Genomic DNA, 24,204 nt, shown 5'->3' with positions numbered 1-24,204 from the left:
ATGGTTAATACCACACAATACGTAAAACCGTTCACATATTCAAACAGATCTGTGCTTAAAGAGCAAGTAACGCCTAAATTAACTTTATTTTGATAACCTAGATGAGTGTCTAATGGTGCTGTAGACACGTGTAATCATTAGTGTGGCAGTTTAGTGCAACTTACTTTAATATTTCAGCCCAAAACCATAATTATATCCATCTTCAGGTTAAAAACTGCTCCACATTTATGTAGAATCAGCTACGTGGCGGCACTGCACTGGTCTCCAGGTGAGGCCGCTGCACCTCCACCTGGCTCAGCCACTCACCTTCTGATAGGACACGTTGGTGCTCTGAGCCGCTCGCCTCCTTGAAAAAAATGACCACCTCCCCTTTTCATCTAATGATCGTGGTTAACATGAAATCCTTCAGAATGCTGCAGAATCTGTATCGGCTTTTCTCCTGAGCTGCAAGTCTGGTGTGATTGTGTGCTGCGCTCATCAACTCGTTTTTAGATTGAGAAGCTCCGACAGCACACGGGGAGGGGTAGAGGGGGGTGCGGTCTATCACTGCCTCAGTGCTGCTCTGTCTGCCAGGTGACGCCTCTTTCAGAAGCATTTTTCTAACAGGAAGTGTGGATGAAATACATCTCTACCCATGCCTTGACTCTCACTTTAAGTATGGCTGTCCATGATCTCTGAGTTTAGATGATGATTTAAGTTTTTGGTTGTGAGGCTGCTTTTTCTGTTTGTTTTGCTTCGTCTTGCCCAGTTAAATAGAAAATGATAACTGGTCTCAATGCAAATGTGTAGCAAGAGCCAGATCAGAAAGGCCACAAGCTAATGTTCATAACAGAAACGTGTTTGCTATGTAAAACTAGGAGATTCATGTAACTAAAATGAACATTCTACATAGACGAGACATGAATGAATACGATCTAGCCTACTGTTCTGAATTGGACCTAAGCCGTGGGGAAAAAAAAACTTTGCATTTTAAAATACTGGCCTACAATGATCTAAAATGTGTAAGTTAAATGTAAAAGGAAAGAGTTTATCTTGCAGTAACAATATTTTCTCTGGTATAATAGTGGTGATAAGAGTACTCCCATCACGTTATGCATAAAGAAAAGGCTTTTAAAAATGGGAAAATCACAAATTATTCAGGTACATTGTTAAAACTGAATAAAAGGCAATGTTATGAGCAGAAAACTCTCTAAAGCACATTTTCTAGCGAATTAGAGGCGTCTGCTTTAGGGAGATGAGGATGGAGCGCATTCGTGAAACATCCTTTGCTTGCTTGCTGGTTTTGGGATTGAAGTCACAGAGACGAGCTACTCGTTCCCATTCAGCTCCTGGGCCGTCACTTTCTGCCAGGAAGGCCTCCTCAGATGATCTGTGATTTGTGTGTGTTTGGGGGGGGGGGGGGGGGGGGGGGGGGGTACAAAAAAAAACAAGAGTTAAAAATTGAAAGTTATGCAGATCTTTTTATCAATCATGTAAAATTAGTTGGGTAGATAGTTAACAGTCATGGTTACTTGAGGGGTTTTTCCAGGAGCACTACTCAGCCTAAAACAGCTCAGTACAGCATGGTTTGAATCAGTCCATATGAGTGTACTTTTATTCCCATGCCAGCTCCATGACACAAAGTGGGTGCCCCCTCATAGGTGGAGTTGCTGGTGTGGGGGTGCGAAATATTTACTCATGACAAAAAGGCATGAGGTGATCAGTAAACAGTCTAAGGTAACCTGTATGCTCCGCAGAAACACAACTCAGCTGAAAAGTTGTAGTGTTGCTAGGCATTTTGCTCAGTTTTACGGCTTTTTGTCAAACTCTGAACCAGGAAATGGGTGGGGGGCCTGGATTTTTACTCTTGGAAAAATAGCATGAAGGGATCAGTAACCAGTAAGGTATCTTCGACAGCACACTTTCTTTTCAATCTCACATCAACGATATTACCCGGTCTGCTCATTTGCGTTACATTTCCCGCCACCGTCCATCTCTTATTTCTCACACCACTGCCATCCTGCGTTCCGCCTACATCACTCCAACACATGAAACAAGGTAGCTGCTGATGCTAGTATTGTGAGTAACTGTATTTTGTTTACTTTCGTGCTCCTAATTATTAAGGAAAATTGCGTTTACAGCAGCAGCAAAAGGTCTGAGCCATGTGTCCGTGTCCTAAACTCATTTTTAAATAACATAGGTCTGATCCAAAATAACCTACATCTATGAATCCATCTAGAACCGCATTGCTAGTTCTGGGCTCTGGATTAGTACAAACAAGTCAAACTAAGGAGTTACTCCCGCATCAGGAAGATTTATTCTGGTGAGCTATTAGTTATATATTTTCCAGAGTTATACCAATATGTACATGGAGCGGTAAAACTGGCAGCACACATATCTGTAGATTACTGAATTATATTGGTTCACATGATGGAGCTAAGGCCAGATGAGGACTCGTCAGCTTACAGCTCCCAGTGGAGCACAGAAATGAAATATTAAACAAAAGTAAACAAACTGTACCGGTTTTGGTTCTGAAGATGAACAGAATCCACCTCGATGTTCAAATCGGGCCGCGGGTCTTCAGAGTCAAACAGTCTAAAATATGTCTGCACCTCCGGTAGAGATATCCAGCTAGCGGGGTCGGAGTTTGGTTGAACTTCTACGGTAATCCAGTATCTGTTCTCGCCGCCGTATCTCAGAGAAAAACCTAATCTGACTGACTAGTAGAGGCTTCAGAAGCTACATCTGACTGATGACACATTGTTCTCTGCTATAACTAACGCAGAAACACCGGAGTCGGGGGTTGTTTACTATCGCTGTTTCAGCAGATCTCCTTGTGGAGCGTCACCAGCTGCCCAGGACATAAACCGGAAGTTAGTTTCTGTTTTTCCCGCGCCAGTCAAAAACCTCAGATTTTCTTAAAATTCCAGCCGTGAAAATCCCAAAACCTTTTTCATCTGAGGTTTTAATACTTCTTTATACATGCCATTCAAAGGAATTTTGCCTCTGGCCAATATCTTTAATTAAGCGAATTCCTTCAATTATAATGTGTTGATGACGTTATAAAACTGCCAGTAACATGTTTAGGTGTTAACAGGTGCCAGCACCTGTTGTTGGCCTTGTTCTTCTCCATCTGTTCACTCTGATGAACGTGCCAGTCCTCCAGCTCCTTCTTAGCCTTCTCCCTCCACTCCTCCTCTGCTGCCTTGGAAGCTGAGTCTTTATATTGGATTCAACAAAAAACATATTTTTAAGTTTCTTCTACAAAAACATGTGACAACAGTAAGAATTCACAGACGACTTTCTACCCAATGCTTCAAGGCGAGACCTCTGCTCCTCCCTCCACTTGCGTAAACTTTCAGGCTCTTGTCTCTGAATATCCACCTGGGCGATGGCTGCGTAGCCGTCTGTGGGACCATTCGATTCCTGCCTCAAACAAAAACAAAATACTGCCTTCATTAGACGATAGGCCCATTGCATTCACACAAGACAAATTTGAAAGTTATCTGATCAAGTACCCTTTAAACAAAGACGAAGGTGGATTGCATTAAATGTGAGAAACAGAACTGATCTCACCTGAAACAAATCTCCGTTCACTGAGGTAGACTCGTCTTCAAAGTCATCAAACATAATGATTGAAGAGACAAAGATATAAAGATGAGATGTTTGGAGCAGCCAGCCAGCCTTCCTGACTATCTGCTGCTGTTCGTTAGTTACTGCACTTTAAAAACCAGTTGACGCTCAGAAATGCAGCTTTTCCCGTTTGGGCACTGATGTTTTTTATGTTAGCTAACGAAACAGGACTTTCGGTTAACATCACTTCGTTTTATCTGCGCACGCAAACGTTGACATCAGGCAAATGATATGTCGTAGCCTCACACGAACTGGAAAAATTCAGGGTCATCGGAGAAAACATTTTTTAGGTGACAAACGACTCGCTACTATTATGTAGCTTCATTACAATGTCACGTTCCCGAATATTTCTTTATATGTAATCAGAGTTAAATAAATGTGTCATGGTTACCGGTTTGACATCTCTTGATAACTGCCATCATACGAAGCCGGTATGCTAAGCACTCTAGCTAGCTAGCTAGGCAACAACTAATGTAAGATCATTTAAAACCGTACCGCCGTTCAAATCTGTTCCATTCTTATTCCACGCGACTAAACAAAACAGTCGTGTTGGTTATCAACTATACTAGTCGGTTATGCTAAGTTAATTTGTATAATTTTGTGGCGAGTAGCACGGTACGTGATAGCTCGCTAGCCGTTAGCCGAGTCACAAACTTACCGTAGTTAACTGTCTGCGGATGAAACGGCTGTAGGTCCTCGCTGTCGTTCTCAATCCCTGCTATCTCATTCTCCTGTTGGGCCAGGAAAGCTGCGGCCGGGTCCTCTTCGACCAGGTTTACTCCGTTGTTAGCCATATTTCACAAAATGTTCAAGTTTAACTGAGGCTAGTTGCTGTAGTAGTCGATCCTGATTCCTAAATTAAACAGGACACTTAGTTCAGCAACTTTTAACAAACAGCTTAATGTGTTGGGGGTAGATTTAAAAATCTCCGCGGAAAACCGAGCTAGCAATTAAGTCTATAAACAATACAGGTTGTAATTTAAGGCCTTCAGGTGATTCATTTCTCCACTTGTTTATCCACTGTAATACTGGCAGAAGGGACTCCGTGGGACCACTGACAATTTGTTGTAGGTTGTCGCCACCTGCTGTCCATAGTCGGAATGGACCAGACTGAATTACAGCATTATGTGCTTAAAAATTAAAAAAGGTATATATATATTTTTTGATTGATTTAATAGATTTAACGAACATTTCAACTCAACAGGTGAGATTACAAGAGACGACTCTTTGCCGTGATTTAGCACTATATAAAAAAAAGAAATAAAAGGGATAGACATGGGCCTTGTTCGAGATGAGCAGCACCTTGCCTGGAAAGAGACAGGTGAAGACGGATGCATCAGGGTGAATGGCTAAAAGCCCCCATAATTCCATAGACATCAATATATATGTACCGTATGTGCATAAATCGGGTCTGGATATGAAGCAAACAATGAAGTGACAGAAATTGCAGTTCCACCCTCATCCGCTAGGGGCTGGTGTCAGAGGTGAGTCAAGCCTCATTGACTCCCATGTAAAAAATGCCAATTTCACAGCAGAAATAAACATGTTTACAGCCTGGTCACGAAAGCATATTTTAGGTTTAATAGATCTAGTTTACACTCATGACAACTCTGAGGGTCCCTGTGCTCTGAGGCAGCTCGTGGATCTTTGGGACTTGGAGCTCCCTCCATCTCCTACACATCTTTGGGGGCAGATTTGTGGCCTCTCACACTCTATTGGACGCTCCTATAGAGAAAGCTTACATATACAAGCGTGTGAACGCACACAGGTGCTCACATGGTGCTCTCATAAGTACGGGCTTCGGCATTTTCAACACAAAGGTCTTAAGGCTATGGTTGGCACTAAATGCACTGATTTATTGTTGTGTGATTGTTCAGTAAAACAATGTTGATTTTTATAGTTCCTCATCAGGTTGATGCAGTCATGGCGAGCTCTTTAAACATCTTTGGTACGTTCTTGCTGTGTCTGATTTCTAATTCCATTTTTGGTTCTTTTTTAAAACACAGAAAAGGTTTCTTTTTACCTTGCTTGCTGACAGTTTCATCCGTGGTTGCAAACTTCCTCAGAGCTTGCTCTTGTATTGTTGTGTGTTTTTTCTCTTTCTGCAGGTCTAGAAGCAGACTCTTGTTCATCATTGATTGTTTATTTTTGTGGAACTTTTGCTGGAGCGGTTCGCAGCCGAGTGTGAAGCAGCTGGCATGAGAATCAGCGCCTCTAAATCTGAGACAATAGTCTTGATTTGAAAAAGGGTAAGAATGCCTTCTCTGGGTCAGGGATGAGGTCCTGCCCCCAGTGGAGGATTTTAAGTATCTCGGGGTCTTGTTCACGAGTGAGGGAAAGTTGGAGCGCAAGATCGATAGGCAGATTGGTGCGGTGACTGCAGTGATGGGGGAACTGTACCGGTCTGTCATGCTGAAGAGACAGCTGACACAGAAGGCGATGCTCTCGATTTACCGGTTCCTACCCTCACCTATGGTCACGAGCTTTGGGTAGTGACTGAAAAAACGAGATCGCAGATGCAAGCGACCAAAATGAGTTTTCTCCGCTGAGTGGCTGGGCTTTCTCTTAGAGATTGGGTGAGAAGCTCGGAAGAGTAGATCTGCTGCACCTCCACATCGAGAGACGCTAGTTGAGGTGGCTCGGGCATCTGGTCAGGATGCCTCCTGAACGCCTCCCTGGTGAAGTTTTCCAGGCACATCCAACCGGGACGAGGCCTAAAGGGAGACCCAGGACACGTTGAAGGGACTATGTCTCTCACCTGGCCATGGAATGCCTGAGGATTCCCCTGGAAGAGCTGGCCCAAGTGGCTGGGGAGAGGGAAGTCTGGGCCTCTCGACTTAGGCTGCTGCCCCCGCGACCCAAACCTGGATAAGCAGAAGAAAATGAATGGATGAATGGATGGCTATACACTCACCTAAAGGAATTTTAGGAACACCATACTAATGGTGACGGTGGGGGCCATTGTGGTAGTGAACTCATTGTCATGTTCAAGAAACCAATTTGAAATGATTCTAGCTTCATGACATGGTGCTCCTGCTGGAAGTAGTGATCAGAGGATGGGTACATGGTGGTCATGAAGGGATTGACATGGTCAGATACAATGCTCAGGTAGCCTGTGGCATTTAAAAAATGCCCAATTGGCACTAAGCGGCCTTAAGTGTGCCAAGAAAACAACCCCCCCCACACACCATTACACCACCGCCACCAGCGTTTTAGCCCAGAATCTGGCTCTACCATTTAAATGTCTCATCAGAAATCGAGACTCATCAGACCAGGCAACATTTTTCCAGTCTTCAACTGTCCAATTTTGGTGAGCTTGTGCAAATTGTAGCCTCTTTTTCCTATTTGTAGTGGAGATGAGTGGTACCCAGTGGGGTCTTCTGCTGTTGTAGCCCATCCGCCTCAAGGTTGTGCGTGTTGTGGCTTCACAAATACTTTGCTGCATTCCTCTGATGTAATGATAATAAGCAGTAAGCAAAGATTCCTCGCTTCTGATTCAAAAATAAACTTTTGCTATTAAATCTAATTACCTTAAAATAATATTAATCTTTGGATTAAAAATAGACCAAACAGGTTGGTGTATGAACTTAGATCGATTATATAAGTATCCGGGATATTTATACACGATCTAAGCCTCATAGGTTAATCTGCTTGGTCATTCTCAGAATCTCCAACTGAATAGCAACAGTGCTGATTCTAGTAGTTAACTCTACACAGGTGTCCGAGCAGTTCTTCAGAGCATGTCACGATGCGAGGAAGGAGATGGTATGGACCCAAAATGAAGATACCCAGGATGACACGAGGCAGAGTGAAAATTAAGAAGAATCCTTTATTTAGGATGAACCAAAAAATATATATCCAAAGGCTGGGAGCCAAAAATCCAAAAATGTCCAATTACTGAACTAGAGCACTAGAGACACGAGAAGACTGACGGAATACCACATTGGACCGACACAACACTGAGACAAGGAGAGGGTTTTATACACTGGGGCTGGAGCATCGACATAAATATACTGGACATCTCCATTCCATAGGCTCCAATATCACATTTTTGTACTAAAATGGGAGGTGGCCACCACCGCCATTTTGACCGTGTCACAGGTTCCGTCAAGCCCCGACAATTCCAAAAAAGGGAAGAGAGGTGGAGCTGAGGGTGGGGCTGTAAGGCTGGGATCAACTGACGACACCCGGTCGAACTAGCTACAAGCTAACCTGAAGCTAACCCAAAGCTAACGCAGAGGTGGGAGCTAAGCTAACGGAGGTAGCAACCTAGCTACAACCGGAGTTAACTGCACAACACCAGAGCTTCTGAGTCAGAGATACGCCGGGCTGACCGCTAGGTAAAACCGGGTGGAACACAGAGGTCACCGAGAACTCCACAAGCCGGCTGCCGCACAGCAGACAAGCGCTGCTGCCATCTGAGATGCGCAGAGCTGCCGCTGGGGAGAACTGGGCCGAAAGGTTTCCATCCCAGAGCTCCACAAGCCGTCAGCCCGCGCAGCACACAGAAGCCTCGATCAGACAGAGATGCGCCGAGCTGCGGGGAGAACCAGCCGTCAGCCCGCGCAGCACACAGAAGCTGCGATCAGACAGAGATACACCGAGCTGCGGGGAGGGAAGAATGGGTGGAAAACATCGGTCTCCCGAGAGCTCCACATGAGCCAAGTAAGGTAAGGTAAGGAAATGCCATCAGAGGAGCCGTCTGCCCCGGCAGCATCAGGTCTTCCACAGCAACTAAGTCAGGGCGCTCAGAGGAGGGAGAGCATATACCCCAACTTCCACTCAAACACCACCTGTAGAGCGCCCAGGAAGCAACAGTCGAACACCGCCCCTGGGGCAGAGGGCTCCTACAGAGAAAACACTGTATTAAATTGAGTAAAAATATGAAAATAAAAGAGATAATATAAATCACTAAAGTAAGAAAATAAATGATAAATAAAATATATGGAGAGTAAAATAATACTATAATTAAATCAATGCTTAGTGATGTGAGGTCAAACTCAGTTCAGAAGAGTGAGGTGAATGCTCACTTCACTCTCCTGTGCCGCTCAGAATGGCCAATTCAATTTGAATTATGAAACACTTTATGCAGGGCAGGCATGAAAAAGACAAATCAGTTCCTCTTTCTTTATCCTTTTCATTAAGTCACAGAATGGGCAATGAAGAAGAAGAAAATTAAAAAGCAGTTTAGAGGATTGTTATATCATTTTAATTGTGAGTCACACTAAGCAGTTGTAAAAAGAAAATGAAAATGCATTTCTGCTAATATATTTTAATTTTCAGATTTGACATTTCAAATAGAATTTTGTTACACATTTGCTGGAGTGTTATTTGAAAATTAGTTCTCAAATGCCTTTTTCTTTAGCATTTTCATGAAGTCACAGAATGGGCAATGATAAATAAGAAAATTAAAAAGCAGTTTTGAGAAATGCTTTTTCATTTTGATTGTGTCACACTAAGCAGTTGTGTAGTGAATATGAAAAAGCATTTCTTCTAATGCAGTTTAATTTTCAAATTTGACATTTCAAATAGAATTTTGTTACTTTTTGCTAGAGTGTTATTGGAAAATTACATCTTAAATGTTTTTTTCTTTATCCTTTTCATTAAGTCACAGAACAAGCAATGATGAAGAAGAAAATGAAAAAGCAGTTTAGAGGACTGCTATATCATTTTAATTGTGAGTCACACTAAGCAGTTGTAAAGTGAAAATGAAAATGCATTTTTGCTAACGCAGTTTAATTTTCAGATTTGACATTTCAAATTGAATTGTTACACATTTACTGGAGTGTTATTTGAAAATTAGTCCTCAAATGTTTTTTTCTTTATACTTTTCATGAAGTCACAGAATAAGCAATGATGAAGAAGAAAATTAAAAAGCAGTTTGGAAGATTGCTCATTAATTTTATTTATGAGTCAAATTTGGCAGTGGTAATATAAAATGAAATATCATTTCTGCTACTGCATAATAATAAGAGTTTTGTTACACATACGCTTCCATAAAACTGCACTTTAGCGAGAGAACACGGGTTTCTGCAAAATGAAAAAGCCAATCATAGGAGAGCCTTTCTAGGCTATGAGAGGCGAGAAAGGCGGGACCTTCCTTGGACATCCTACGATTCCAAATTACGCATGTGACAACGTCTATGTTGTTACACAGAAGCTAACATTGTTCGAGGCTTGGAGGATTACGCTCATTGCAATATTGCAATGACTTGGGGTCAGCACGGCCTCTCATCCCGGTTGAGGACAATAACATATTTTGCTGACCAGACATTGGGGCTTCTTGTAGCCCGGGATCACGTGACCGGTGACGTTCCAGAAGCCTCATGCTAAAAGGAATTTCAGAACTTCATCGTTCAGCAGGAGTAACCGTGGCGGCCCCTTTAAGAGGTTTGAGACGTTCCGGACAAAGTAACTATTTATTCATCATTCGGCAAAAAAACAACAACCATACTAGTGAAGTCTGTCGGAACTAGTGAGGGCAACGAGGTAAGCGTTTTTAAACCTCCTTCCTGACCGGAACAGCGTCTACATACTGTTTTAACGAACTTGACGCAGTTGTCAACCATTGACGTATTCCCCCCCCCCCCCCCCCCGTTTCAGTTCTTTTGCCTGTTTTTTGTTAACTTATGAGTTTTCTAGTTTATTATCCTGTCTGTTGTGTCGCTAAGTGTTCCCAGCATGAAGCTTCATTAACACTCGTATTAAAGGGACATTGTGTAGTTTTTATCATTAGTCTCTAGAAATAGCCATCGAAATGTTGTTGTAAACTAATTAAAAGATGCCCGGTTGTTGAAAAATATTGGCGGTTTCTTAACATATAACCATATAAATATGTTTTAAAATATTTCGGAGCGAGTCTAAGGGTGTTTCTCAATGAGGAACCTCGTCTTGGTCCCAGGTTGCCTAGGAGATACGTCATCAGAAACTGCCAAGGCCTGTTCCACTGGGTGTTTCTCAGTGCCAAGGCGCCTGGCCTTGTAAGGTGATGTCTTGCGACGCCAGGCGCCTTGCTTACGAGGACACTGTCCATCCTTGGTCAAAGAAAACGGTTAAATGGAACAGACTTGCATCACGTGACCACGGCTTACATGGCGGTCATGGGAGAAAACGTTATATTCTACCGAGGCGTCTGTTCTTCGTTTGTTAGCCATTTAGCTAGCTGAGCAAGGATACACAAGAGGTGTCTTGTAGGTTACCTTGGTCAAAATATTCCCAGAATACAGCGTGATATTTTCAAAAGGATGGCGGATAAGAAGCCGGCAACTACTTCAGGGGCAAATTTCAAGTTTAAATCAAAGATACTTTTATTAACCCCAGAGGGAATTAACATGTAAGTCAAATCATTGTAGTGATCGGGCTGATATCTAAAATGTTATTTTTTTTCAATCCAAAGAAGTTGTCTATGGTTGGTTAGTTGTTTAGTAGTTGCAGCTTTGGTGGCTAGCAGGTAGTAACTCACAAATATATACACACTTTAAAAAGTAAAAGGTTCATTATATATTTATATTGAAACATATGCGCATAAAATATAACGTTTTCTCCTGTGTCATGTGGTGCAAGTCTGTTCCATTGAACCGTTTTCTTTGACCAAGGAAGGACAGTGTCTTTGTAAGCAAGGCGCCTGGCCTCGCAAGGCCAGGTGAAACACCCCCAAAGTCTCTGGGCAATGCCATATTGGATGCCATGTTTCATGCTACGAAAGGGCGTAAGAAAAAAACACATTTACTGATTTATATCAAATGGTTAAAAAACTTCCACCAATAATAAACGTTGTTATTTTACACATTTACTTCTTCACTCTTGGCGGTGATGAAAGGGAATCTGATGTGCTTGTCATTTTGCTGGAGTTTGCAATCCCTGGGATTTTTTACCCTAATGGCCATCTGTTGGTAAGGTCTTATTTGAACACAAAAATAATGCATACTTGCAGTGATTTAGGTACGTACTGCCCCCTATCATCAGGGAAAATAAACACTCTCATTAAAAACATTGAAAAGTCTAAAAGCTGTTAACTCCCGTGCATATCTTGGCTTCATTGGTACACAATGGGGCATTATAATTATAAATCAATTGAGTTTTTTTTACATTAGACCAAAATGAACTGAAACATTAACTATGAGCACTGTGATGTATTATTTTTGTACATTTAATTGCAGCACTATGATCATCATCAAGCTAAGCTGTTTAAAAGAGCTTATCATTTTGTAATGTGGTGTGAGAAAATCTATTTCATGTTTTAAGCAGTTTTCATCACAAATATGTGCAGCTTTTGGAGTTTTATTCAGAGTGATGCTTTTTGGTAGCTGAAACTCTAGAAGGCACATATTCTGACTTCTATTGAGAATATTGACCCTAACCCTAAATAGTTCAAAGTTGGTGCCAAAGCCATTTTAAACGAGCTATCGCCATCTTAGTTTCGCTCAGTGTCAATAAGAATCCGCCCACCAAACTGAGAGTGCTGTGATTGGCACGCCACCAGACTGGTTATGGGCTCCAGAGGTTCCAGTGGAGCGTGGCTAGACCGACATGCAGAGCAAAATCATTTTGCTTCTGCTACCGTCTGTCTAGATTTCTAGACTGGGGTCCTCAGCTTGTTGCTTACTTTTTATTAGATCAAAACTGATTTTTATTAATCAACTTTATTATCTATGAGTACACCACTGTTTCAGTGTCACTAAAAAGGAGCTGCAATGGGGCTTATATGATTTGATGTTTTAAATCTAATTGTGGGTTTGGTTTGTGATTTGCTTCGAACTATCCTGAAAGACGGTAGACTTCCATGGCTTGAGTTGTCTTTCTCCTGGATCTCCAGTACATATACGAAACAAACCAAGTGAAAAAGTTGATATGTGATGGACCTTTGCCTGAGTTTTGGTATAGTTGATGTTGCTCCCCACCCCCCAGGCCTGTGACTCATGTGGGTGTTGGGCTGAAATAGTTTGGTGTAGTTTTACATTCCTTATATAGCCTCTAAGGATTGAGGAGAGGCTGAAGGCTTGCCTGTGTCACACGTAGCAGCAGCAGAGGCAGAAACTGCTTGTCCCAGCAGATCACTGACTCCGGCTTTCTCCCAGGTTGGCGCTACCAGCTGGTCCTTAAGCATAAGGTAGGTGGGCATGGTGATACCGAACAATGATGCCAGGTACGGCCAAGGAGAAGGAGGAGCAAGGGCTGGAGCAGGGGGGTCAAAGGTCATGGTTACAGCAATGACACTGCCTAACATAGAAAGCTAGCTTTGTTGAGGTAGTCATATTCTATGGGCCTTGTAATTAAATATCAGAAAAGGACAAACAGTCCCACTCTGTTTTAGTGCTTAAATGTTGTACAAATGACCTGAAACAGTAATAAATGTCAAGTTGTTGGGGTACAACGGCTCATCGTAGATCCGTGATCCGTACGGATCTCTCTCTACGGTTTGACACGCGCAATGTTTGCGGATTGGTCAGGTGGAAGGCAGATGCGCTACCTGTTCAGTCCAAAGAAGAAACGCACAGCGATGGTCATGACGGAGAAGGAGAGGAGCTTGAAAAAGCACCTGAATCTTTTAGGTTGCATGTACCGGGGCATTTTGGCTCGCCTGTAAAATACAATGGTGATGCAAACGGCAAAAAATAACTCATTCACGTGCCTCCAGTCTGACGGCATGGTGCAGCACTACACACACACACACACACACACACACACACACACACACACACACACACACACACACACACACACACACACACACACACACACACACACACACACACACACACACACACACACACACACACACACACACACACCTCCGATCACTGTGAAAGGAGTGTGGGAGGGGGTGGTGCATGAAACTGGCCCTAGACATAACATGAATGTAGCGGGACCTGTATTTTTACGTATTTTATTTATGTAACCTATTTAACCAGATGAGTCGTTTGAGAACTCATCCTCATTTACAACCACGCCAAGAGGCAGCAGCAACAGAAAATATTGTTGGGGACAAATCTGTAAAAAGCGACAAAAGAAAAATAAACAGCGCATCAGAAAGGTGAGGAGATCAGTGAAAGCTGTACACGAAGGGAAAGCGTGTCTATGTAGGGCAAACCGTTTTAACAGTTAATCAGCAATCAAACCTCTGTAACGCCTGCTTTTATAGCAAGTTGCTAATTGGTCAGAAAATGTTTCACTAAGTGTTGTACAAAATAAAGAGACAGCAAAGCTATTTGTTTTTTCTTTTCTTTCTCTTTCTGCTGATCTGAAACATGATCCGATCGGTGATTTAAAACCATTATATGATCCGAACCGCGAGATTTTTGATCCGTCGCACCACTGTCAAGTTGAGTACTTTACTTTGTTCTCTATTCTCAACCTGAAAGTGTTGCTGCTGTTCTAGGGTCCCATTAGATCTGTTATACCAACAGTTTAGCCCATGTACATGTAACTAATTCATTAATGATTATGCACAGGGACAAAATAGATGTACAGGGGAAGGATTTGTTGGTGCACGAGGTCTGAATTTCTCTCAGGCTCCAGAACGCAGTGATCTTCCTGGACTCAGTGTATGGCGTAGGTTGTTGGACTGCTTTGTGAGGAAATGTGTTTTGTATAATTTCGTAAAAAAATATTTTACAATAAAACTGTAAACTGTTTTCGCTGCAATTCATCCTGAAAGTAACAAAATGACCCAGAGTGCTATTTTTTCCTTTTTTGGTTTGGAATGCCTTTGTGTTGAAAACAAAGCAGCAAAGATACTCAGACATATCAGGAAGGAACACTTGGCCTTGGAAACATTTCCTCTTAGCTTTCTTGCTAATTTACACATGTCATTTCCCCCCTGTCTTCCTCAAGGCTATGAACATGTACACTGTCACCCTGAGCGGCCCAGCACCTTGGGGCTTCAGGCTGCAGGGGGGCAAGGACTTCAGCATGCCCCTCACCGTGTCAAGGGTAAGAAAACATATTTTAATCAACTTTGGAGGAGAGACGATGAGATTGTGTTCAACGACTTCCTGGTAATTCTGCATGTGAAGGCTCAGTAAGAAGTCTTGTTTTTCTCTCAAGTTTCTGTGTGAATGTTGGCTGATTAACAGAAGCGTGCGCACACGCGCACACACACACACACACACACACACACACACACACACACACACACACACACACACACACACACACACACACACACACACACACACACACACACACACACACACACACACACACACACACACACACACTTCTGCTCCCCTTCACAATAGGTATCGTCAGCAGGCTGTGACATATTTTCATAAGTTACTCAAATTTTTATGGTTTATGGTGTCAACCTTAAAGGGCCATTTTGGCCATTTTGAGATTTGTTTCTTTGTAAATGTTATAAATGATCACTTTCTAACTCAATTATGAATAGCTTAGTTTGGAGAAATGGTTTACATTCGACAATGTTGATGAGCGGAACAGCCTGAGCCTGGTTCTGCAGCTCCAATCTCCAACATTTATGAAGGTTAATGCAGATGCTGTTTTTGTAATCTTCACACAGGATTTGGGGGGGGGGGGGGGGGGGGATTATGACACGTCTCACCATTATGTTAATATTGTTTTATTTGATGCACTCCACTTTGAACTGTACTAATCCAGCAACTGCTGCATTTTAATAACTAGTATTAAAGGTGAATACACCAATATTTGCACAAGAATAATTTTTGTTTTAAACTCTCAGTGACACACTTTGCAGGGGGGGGTTTGGCATTTAATTTTTCTTGGCGTCTGGAAAAACATCTCCTTTCCCCCCCTTTATTTGACTCTCTGCCCTCTTTATTTTGGTCCAAGATCATTACTGGGCTGGCCCTATTAAAAACGTTCTACACCCCTGCTTAGGAGACTTAATGAAGTATTTTTAAGCCAGTATAAAAATTACTAAAACACATATTTACATATTTGGCATTATTGACCAACATCTGCGCGCAGGTGGGGGGAGGGGGGACTCTGTGCTGCACACAGACAGCTGGTGTGATCAGCTCTGAAAGCATTGATCACAATTTGCAGTTCACGTTTATTTTTCATGGAGATCAGCCGCGGATTCCTCTTCCGACCTGCATACTAAGAATTGAAACTAGGAATTTCCGGGAAAAACTAGCAGTTGGTCCCGGTTCCAATCGATGCTCGATCCTCAATGCCCAACCCTAGTGTTAAGAATGTTTCATTAAATTATTTTCATTTAATAATCAGTACGTTCTACTTTTGGGGACTCGTCAACACGTATGACTAAGGGAGTACTCGTGGTACGAGAAAACGGCTAAGGGGATCCATGAGTCCTAGGTTAGGTACCACTGCTGTAAGGACTGTACCACGCTAATGTGTAAGCACCATTAGAAAGTTAAACCATTCAGTCCGTGCCTCCTGCCTCTCTTCTCTTACCCCCCACCATGCTACACTGAACTTTGAACTTTGATCTTAGCATATGTATTTAAATACAAATGTTTTATCCGTTAGCGTTATTTTAAGCGTTGTCAGTTTTTATAGCCGTTTTTTTTATTTTTGTGGGATTTAAGGCTTTTAAATTCTTATAATTTATTTTGTCAGTGTTATTTTAAGCTGTGTTGGTCTTCGTGTTTTAATGCAGTTTTATTGCACTAAAGGTCAGAGTGAAATTGCAGTTTAGATTCTCTGTATGTATGTGCTGTACATGTAGTAGAATTAACAATAAAGTTGACTGAGTGACATTTATGAAATGGCCAGCTTTGTTCACTCTGTGGTGTTTCCTTTTGCAGAGGGAACTGGAAGTCAGTTCCAGATCATACTCGCTGAATTCTCCCTCCTTTAGTCATAGTAGAGCACTAAAACGTGGCAGTCAAATACAGTCTTAACTGCACAAAGTGCGCTGTCTGTTGCATGTAGCATCACATTGCAGTGTGTGTGTGTGTGTGTGTGTGTTCTTAGCTGATGTAATCCTGTGATGATGACAGCAGTTATCACCCTCCGTGTCAGTGCATGTCTTGGTTTTGCCCAGCTCGCTGGCAGACACCCTGGTTAGAAACACAATGTTCCTCTTTGGATTTATAACAACAAACTTTTTACGTCATCTACAAAAGATAAAAGAAATGTTCTTTAAATGTTATTCGATATGGGATGTGAAAGTTTTAGCAGCCTTGTTAATCTTCATGACTTTCTTCTATAAATAATTGGTTGTTACACTGAACAAAATTATAAACCCAAGACTTTTGTTTTTGCTTCCATTTTACATGAGCTGAACTCAAACATCTGAAAATTTGTCTACATACACAAAACACCCATGACTCTGAAATATTGTTCTGAAATTTGTCTACAAGTGTGTGTTAGTGAGCACTTTTCTTTTATCAAGAAAATCCACCCCACCTCACAGATGTGACATATCAAGGGGCTGATTAGACAGCATGAATAATGTACAGGTGTGCCTTAGACCCCCTGAGTGTCCAGTTGGATTGTACTTATTATAGCATGCCCTAATAGACCCCTTAAATGTAATTGTTTACATCCCAAATCATATTGAAAACTTAAAGGTATTAGCCAGACTCGGCATTAAAATTGTAGAGATTCAGTATAACTACACTTTACCATCTATATAAATATGAACTGGGTTCAGTTTTTCATTTTTTTAAGGAATTTTGTCATAATTCATTACAGAAAATCAAAATCCTCTCCCCCAGACAGTGAAGAACTGTGTTTCGCCTACGTCACTCCAGCACATAAAACAAAGTAGCTGCTGTTGCTAATATTGTATATAACTGTATAGGACCAGTAAAACCACCGTGCCGTCCTGTCGTCGTCATCTTCCTCTGCTTATCTGGGTCGCGGGGGCAGCATCCCAACTAGGGAGCTCCAGACCGTCCTCTCCCCGGCCACCTCCACCAGCTCCTCCGGCAGGACCCCAAGGCGTTCCCGGACCAGATTGGAGATGTAACCTCTCCAACGTGTCCTGGGTCGACCCGGGGGCCTCCTGCCGGCAGGACATGCCCGAAACACCTCCCCAGGGAGGCGTCCAGGAGGCATCCTGACCAGATGCCCAAACCACCTCAACTGGCTCCTTTCGATCCGGAGGAGCAGCGGTTCTACTCCGAGTCCCTCCCTAATATCCGAGCTCCTCACCCTATCTCTAAGGCTGAGCCCGGCCACCCTACGGAGGAAACTCATTTTGGCCGCTTGTATCCGCGATCTCGTTCTTTCGGTCATTACCCAAAGCTCATGACCACAGGTGAGGATTGGGACGTAGATCGACCGGTATATCGAGAGCCTGGCTTTCTGGCTCAGCTCCCTCTTCACCACGACGGATCGGCTCAGCGTCCGCATCACTGCAGACGCTGAACCAATCCGCCTGTCGATCTCCCGATCCCTCCTACCGTCACTCGTGAACAAGACCCCGAGATACTTAAACTCCTCCACTTGAGGTAGGACCTCTCCCCCGACCCGGAGTTGACAAGCCACTCTTTTCTGGTCGAGAACCATGGTCTCAGATTTGGAGGTGCTGATCCTCATCCCATGCCGTCCTTGATTAGTGCAAACAACGAGTCGAGCTAGCGAGTTACATTCAGCATCAGGAAGATTTATTCAGTTAAGTTGTCGGTTAAATATTTTCCAGAGTTATATCAATATGTACACGCAGCAGTAAAACTGGCAGCACATTATTGTATTTATCTGTAGATTTCTGAATTATATTGGGACACATGGTGGAGCTAAGGCCTATATTCAGCTGAACTTGTCAGCTGAGAGTTTCCGGTGAAAGCACAGACATTAAATATTTAACAAAAGTTAAAAAACTGTGCCGATTTTGGTTCTGAAGATGAACAGAATCCTCCCTGGTTTCCACATCGGTTCGCAGGTCTTCTGAGTCAAACTGACCCAAACATGTCTGCACCTCCAGTTATGATATCCAGCCAGCTGGGGTTGGAATTCGGTTGAACTTCTCCGGTAATCCAATGTCCGTTCTCGACGCCGTATCGCAGAGAAAACACAAGTCTGACCGACTAGCAGAGGCCTCAGAAGATACATATGACTGATGATACATCTCTGCTATAACGCTAACGCAGAAACACGGAGTAGGGGATTGTTTTCAATAGCAATTTCTGCAGACCTCCTTGTGAAACGTCACCAACTGACTAGGGCTTAGACGGAAGTTAGTTTCTGGTTTTGCAGCGCTAGCCTGCAAAACTTTCTGCTAACCACTTAAACATTCTCCCTCTCCTGATAATAACATTTTAATTTCTTTGACATTGAATGTGCTACTACTAGTTTACCCATTTAATTATAGATTCACTAGGATAAATACAATAAAGTTTATCTCTCACCAAATAGAATATTTACTAAGACATCACAATGTAACCATTGAAACATTACTTGGTATATTTTGTGTGTGTGTGTGTGTGTGTGTGTGTGTGTGTGTGTGTGTGTGTGTGTGTGTGTGTGTGTGTGTGTGTGTGTGCTCTGTCTTCTGGATCCCCAGTGAGTCGTGGAGGATGGCTGCTTATACTGAGCCAGGATCCTCTGGAGGTTTCTTCCTGTTAAAAGGGAGTTTTCCTCTCCACTGTCGCTGAATACTTGCTTAGTATGAGGATTGCTGTAAAGACTCTGACACTAGTCAGTGACTTGATGCAATTTGCTGGGTTCCTTATACGGGAAACTTTTAACTGATCGGCTTAATGAACTGACCTGTATTGGAATGTTTACTGTGTGACGTGCCTTGAGACAACTCCTTTCATGATTTGGCGCTATATAAATAAACTTGAATTGAAATGAGGGTTGGCTGCTGCGCTCATGAGGGGGTGGGGGGTGTGATTTTAACTCACGACAAAAATAACATGAGGTGATCAGTGAAAAGTGTAAGGTAACCTGTATACTCCACAGAAACACAACTAAACAGAAAATTTATAGTGTTGGACGTGGGGCTGCAACAATGAATTGATAAAATCGATAAAAATCGATTAATTTGTTGTGCAAGTTTTTTTGTGTTGCTAAACCTTTATTTAACAGTCAGTCAGTTCATGTGTAGGAGGCAACAGAGCAGACCAAGGCAGATCAGAACAAGAGAGACACCCGGTGTTTTGATGAGGAACGACGCACAATGTGCTAATCTAGGTGCTGTGGAGGAAAACAGAAACCGGCAAAGACACAAAGGCAGAAACGGTATGGGATCAAAAGCGCAACTACGGGCAGATTAGCTAATGCTAGCGGGTAGCAGGCTCACGATCAAGTGGGGCTCTGGAAAAACACGATAGTTGTGAAACTAAGAACATTTAAACTCAACAAGTGGAGGAAAAGTCCTCATCATTCTGTTTATTCTTAGCTGTCTGCAGCTTTATGGAGCAGAACCACTGCTATCAGGTTCGAGTCTGCTCAGCTAAACACTGCAGCAGGATTTTGGCAAGCCACTGTAGCATTTAATTCACAAACGTGTCTATCTGTGAATTTAATTTAAACTGGATTATTGCTAACCTGTTGTGAGGGGTTTATCTCCTCACTGATAATTATGTCTCTTGTGCTGTTTAATCCTGTATTTCTGTGTGTGTTTTCGGTCAAATAAGCTTGGTAATCTATAAATTACTTTAAGTTAAGTTGATTTATTGGTGATCATCACTCCTTTCTTTCTGAGGTAATTTGTTTAAGTGTTGCCATAGATGCCATAGAAGCGCGCCCATAGGCAGCCATGATCAGTTCCTGGTGTGCTTAATCAGCTCTACTGAGGGAGAAACTAACTGACTGCAGAGAGGGGGGGGGGGGGGGGGGGGGGAGAGGAGGTTATCTTGTGTTTGTTTAAGTGCAGTTGTTGTTGTTGTTTTTGTTCTTTTGAGTTAAGGTAGGAGGTAAATATATAAATAGATTGTTTGAAACATTTTGTTGAGACGTACTTTATTGATTGTAAGATTTCAAGCTAATTGTTTCCCCTGCCCATGTCATAGTGGTTGGTTCTAAGGTAGCTTGAAAAGGCCAGATGGATTTGGCACTGTTGTTGGTCGGTTGATTGCTTGTTAAGGGAAATCCATGCCCCAATGTCATGGATTGTTTGCATTAAAAAAATTAAAAAGTCAGAGCTCTGCAACATCCTGGACTCTTGCTTTTTCTTCTGTTGACAAACATCTGGTAACATCCAGAGTGAGTGACAAGGCAGAGGCTCTGTCTGAGCCAAAACCTTACACCTGTTCATAATGTGTCACTGTTACATTTTTTGCTGTAGAAATTTATTGTTTTAAGCATTTTCAGCAGCTCACTACTGAACATGTTAATGAAATACATACAATTTTACTGATCATAGTTTAATTATGGATATATTTAGATTGTAGCATGTTGTTTTGCATGCTGTTAAACTGTTTCCTAATAATGTTTTGTTGTTAAAGTAAAGGAAGGAGAGAAAAAATGTTTCACTAGTAGTTTTTAATTGATTTACTCAATGACATTGGTGGGATATGTGGGGTCTTTTTAATTTGTAAAGCACTTTGAGTTACATATTTGTGTGAAAAGTGCTTTATAAATAAATTTGATTAGATTTTTATTTTCCTGTTTAATCTGATTAATCGAGTCGAGACCCAATCTCAGTCATCGTTGATCCATGATATTTGAGTTTGGTGTATTTAGTTTTTTTTTGGGCCGGTGTTACTCTGTTGATCACCTGCTGCTGATGAGAGGATTTCTCCTCTCAGCCTTCTCTTCTTTCAGCTGTAGAAAGTTCTCAGCCATCCAGGTTTTAAAAGTCTAAGCAGGTGTGTAACAGCTACAGCTTAGACATCTCATGGGGCGTAAAGAAGATGTACAGTTGGATGTCTTCTGGATAAAGATGGTAGGAGGTTCCTTTAAAGCAGCTCTGAATGTGCTGAAGAGGAAGCAGAGAGAGGAGGAAGAGTAGAGGTCCCAGCACAGAACCTTGTGGGACACCATGGGTGAGGGAGGTGGTGGAGGACCTAAATTTGGAGATGGCCACAGAGAAAGAATGCTCAGACAGATATGACGAGAACAATGTGCAGGAGGCACTTTTAACCCTCTGGAGGCAGGCGTTGCAGATTAGCAACATTTAAAAGCTACCTACCTGGTTACTCCACATACATATTTCATGAGCATTTTTTAACTCAGAAGTACCCCTGAAGAAGAAGAAGAAAATATCATTTCTATAGCGCCTCTCAAGATAAAAATCACGAGGCACTTCATAAAAACAAAAACAAAAAATATAAAAATTGTAAAAATATAAAAAAGCATTTAGAAAATGTTTAAAAATATATTTAAAATGAGCAACAATAAGCAATTGCGATTTCAAAGAAAAAATGTTAAGAAAGAGAGAGAGTTAATAGGAAAGAGGGAAATCAGTGGATCCCGAGGAAGGTGGAATAGGTGGGGAGAGCAGAATAAAGAGACAGTGGTGAAGAAGGTCATACAAAAGCCAGCTTGAACAAGTGAGTCTTCAGCTGCTTTTTGAAGGAGACCACCGAATCCACTGATCTCAGGCTCAGGGGGAGAGAGTTCCAGAGTCTGGGGGCCACAGCAGCAAATGAAGGACGTAGTTGTTCGTCCTTTTATCACAACTTATTTTGAGCCTGAAAGGGTTAAACAGAATTAAATAGTAGGGCTGGGGGTAAACGATTATTTTTAAAACGATTATTCTGACGATTATTTTATCGAATAGTCGATTATTCTAATGACTATTTAGACAATTAATCTAATGATTATTTTTCTATTGCACAGTTAATAAAAACCAAAAAAATCTCTAATAAATTCCTCAAAAAAATTGATAAATTGTTACTGTAAGAGAATAAATACTACAGGCCTTCTATGTTGTAAAACACTGCTTTTATTGTGTTGGTTAGTTATGTTCTGGTGACATGTAGAACTTGGGAGTGCAGGCTGCTGCCTGAGAGGTGGTTGGAGAGGGAGTGTCTCCATGCTGCTTTGTTTTGGTCACTTATGTGCGTGAGGCGAGTGGTGTTACGACTCTTCCTGGGGAGTTTGGCTCGTGTGCAAAAAGGAAGGGACAATAACGGGATTTAAAAGTTAAAATGATGATCAGGTTTATTTACAACTACAAAAAAACATAAATCTTTCCATCCACAGGTTGGGAATAATAAAACTAATTCTGCCTGTGGGGAATTAAAACAAAAGTACAAATAACTAGGGATGTCCCACTGGGCAAAGATTACAGGGTTCTGGACCAAAATAAGAATCTCCAAAGGTCCAACTCTAAACTGGGTGGTTAAACCAAACTCAAGGTGATATTTTAAACGAAACCGAAAACCCACAACACTCTAAATGTAATAAAAGGGAGATCTACGCCACAAAAAAAGATGAACTCTAAACCAAAACGTAACAGCTTATCCAAACGCATGAAGCTGTTAGCGAAAATGCTAACAGTAGCTTTACCAACGTTAAGTTCAAGTTACCAAGTTTAAATAAACCAAAAACACCCAGCGGCAAACAGACCAGCACAGAGGAGAGACTGCTACCACCAAAACAGCTCTCCTAATGTCTGAAAGAAGCTCCTTAATGAAGGGAGAAACGCTCCCGGTGATTTTCTACATCTGCGATAGACACGAAGCAGCGCATTTGACCCCGGAAGTTGTTGTCCGTTGCCGGGAGACGAAGGCGGGCAAAACAGGAAAGGAATCTTGTAGTGGACGGACGTTGTTCCGGGTCTTCGGTATTTGGCGGAGATGTTAGTGAAGGTGGAGAAGAGGGCGAACTAGCGGAAAAACATGCAGATTCCTCTTCTATTTACAAACTCCTGGGGATGCAACAAGTGGGCGCGGTGTGTCGACTACCGGATCTGACGTCGACAAATTTTTAGAATCGAGCCATCGACGTCATCGAGGCGTCGCTACAGCCCTATTAAATAGAATTTCAGTTTATGTAACATAACTAGGGGTGGGCCGTTATCGGCGTTAATGCGCTGCGGCAAAGCCAGACTCTTATCGCGCGATAAAAAAAATGACGCCGTTAATCTATTCTCAAAGTTGGGTTGGGGTCTGGGTCTATACTAAGTAAGCTATGATGGCTTTCACACATGCTTTCACATTGCGCGGATGGATACCTGGTTGGCGCGGATGTGTACTCGGCGCGGATCATCGTACGTATGGATGGACGCCAGGCTCGCGGAGTTTGATGTTCCCCATGCAGCCGAACAGTCGCACCTTCGCCACCAGCAGCACTTCTCCCTTCTCATCGCGCGGGACAAGTAAATAATTTATGTACTTTCACCAGAGTTTAATCCATAAATCCGACTTTCATTCTTTTTATTTTGTTTTGTTTACCTCCGACATTTCCAGCCGGGCTTTCCCCGGGCCACACTTCACCGTCCGCGGCCGAAGCAGCGCTCGGATGTGAGAAAACCGAGACAAGACTTTCTCAGACAGGTGCGGTTTCCAACTAAGTTTAGCTCTTTTAGCAGCTGTTTATTATGATAAAGTGATAAATTGTTTCTACAGGTCGTTGTTCATGTGGCTTCGACTCAAATTCACCTGTAATAATAAACGTTTTACTCATAAATTTTTATATTTGTTTAGAAAAGTTGAGCTAGGATAACTCCCCTTGCCGTTTTCAGAGACAACAACAGCAACAGTTGGCTTCTGCTCATACAGGTGAGCTGTGGCATCATTTCCAGCTCTC

The 24,204-nt window shown here is 42.3% G+C and overlaps 2 protein-coding genes across 3 annotated transcripts in view; one reads left to right on the top strand and one right to left on the bottom strand.

Annotated features, from left to right (window-relative positions):
• Positions 1-697: 697 nt before the first annotated feature.
• On the bottom strand, positions 698-4,632 carry cltb (clathrin, light chain B). Its single transcript, XM_015942428.3, has 5 exons — positions 4,271-4,632; positions 3,556-3,590; positions 3,288-3,405; positions 3,087-3,198; positions 698-1,369 (listed from the first exon to the last, which is right to left on the bottom strand). Exons 1-5 carry the CDS (start codon positions 4,404-4,406, stop codon positions 1,204-1,206), a joined length of 567 nt encoding a protein of 188 aa, XP_015797914.3. The 5' UTR covers positions 4,407-4,632; the 3' UTR covers positions 698-1,203.
• A 5,104-nt stretch (positions 4,633-9,736) lies between these two features.
• pdlim7 (PDZ and LIM domain 7) overlaps positions 9,737-24,204 on the top strand; it is a 138,211-nt gene continuing 123,743 nt past the window's right edge. The window contains exons 1-2 of one of the 2 annotated variants that reach the window (XM_054738928.2): positions 9,737-10,101; positions 14,446-14,544. In XM_054738928.2, the coding sequence (XP_054594903.2) occupies positions 14,449-14,544 (96 nt within the window). In that variant the 5' untranslated portion in view covers positions 9,737-10,101; positions 14,446-14,448. Of the gene's footprint in view, positions 10,102-10,702; positions 12,722-14,445; positions 14,545-24,204 lie in introns of those variants that run through there. The other variant, XM_054738927.2, reaches the window with a different exon arrangement.

This window comes from Nothobranchius furzeri, chromosome 1, assembly GCF_043380555.1.
Source record: "Nothobranchius furzeri strain GRZ-AD chromosome 1, NfurGRZ-RIMD1, whole genome shotgun sequence".
Classification (NCBI taxonomy): domain Eukaryota; kingdom Metazoa; phylum Chordata; class Actinopteri; order Cyprinodontiformes; family Nothobranchiidae; genus Nothobranchius; species Nothobranchius furzeri.
The sequence above is the reverse complement of the archived record's forward strand: the minus strand, read 5'-3'. Positions and strand labels throughout refer to the sequence as shown.

Excerpts from the sequence above, each read along its gene's own strand:
- cltb (XM_015942428.3), bottom strand. The coding sequence starts at position 4,406 with ATGGCTAACAACGGAGTAAACCTGGTCGAAGAGGACCCGGCCGCAGCT. Across the intron at positions 3,591-4,270 it reads TCCGCAGACAGTTAACTACG|ACGAGTCTACCTCAGTGAAC; the intron begins GTAAGTTTGTGA and ends ATGACTTTGAAG. Across the intron at positions 1,370-3,086 it reads AAGAACAAGGCCAACAACAG|ATCATCTGAGGAGGCCTTCC; the intron begins GTGCTGGCACCT and ends CACAAATCACAG.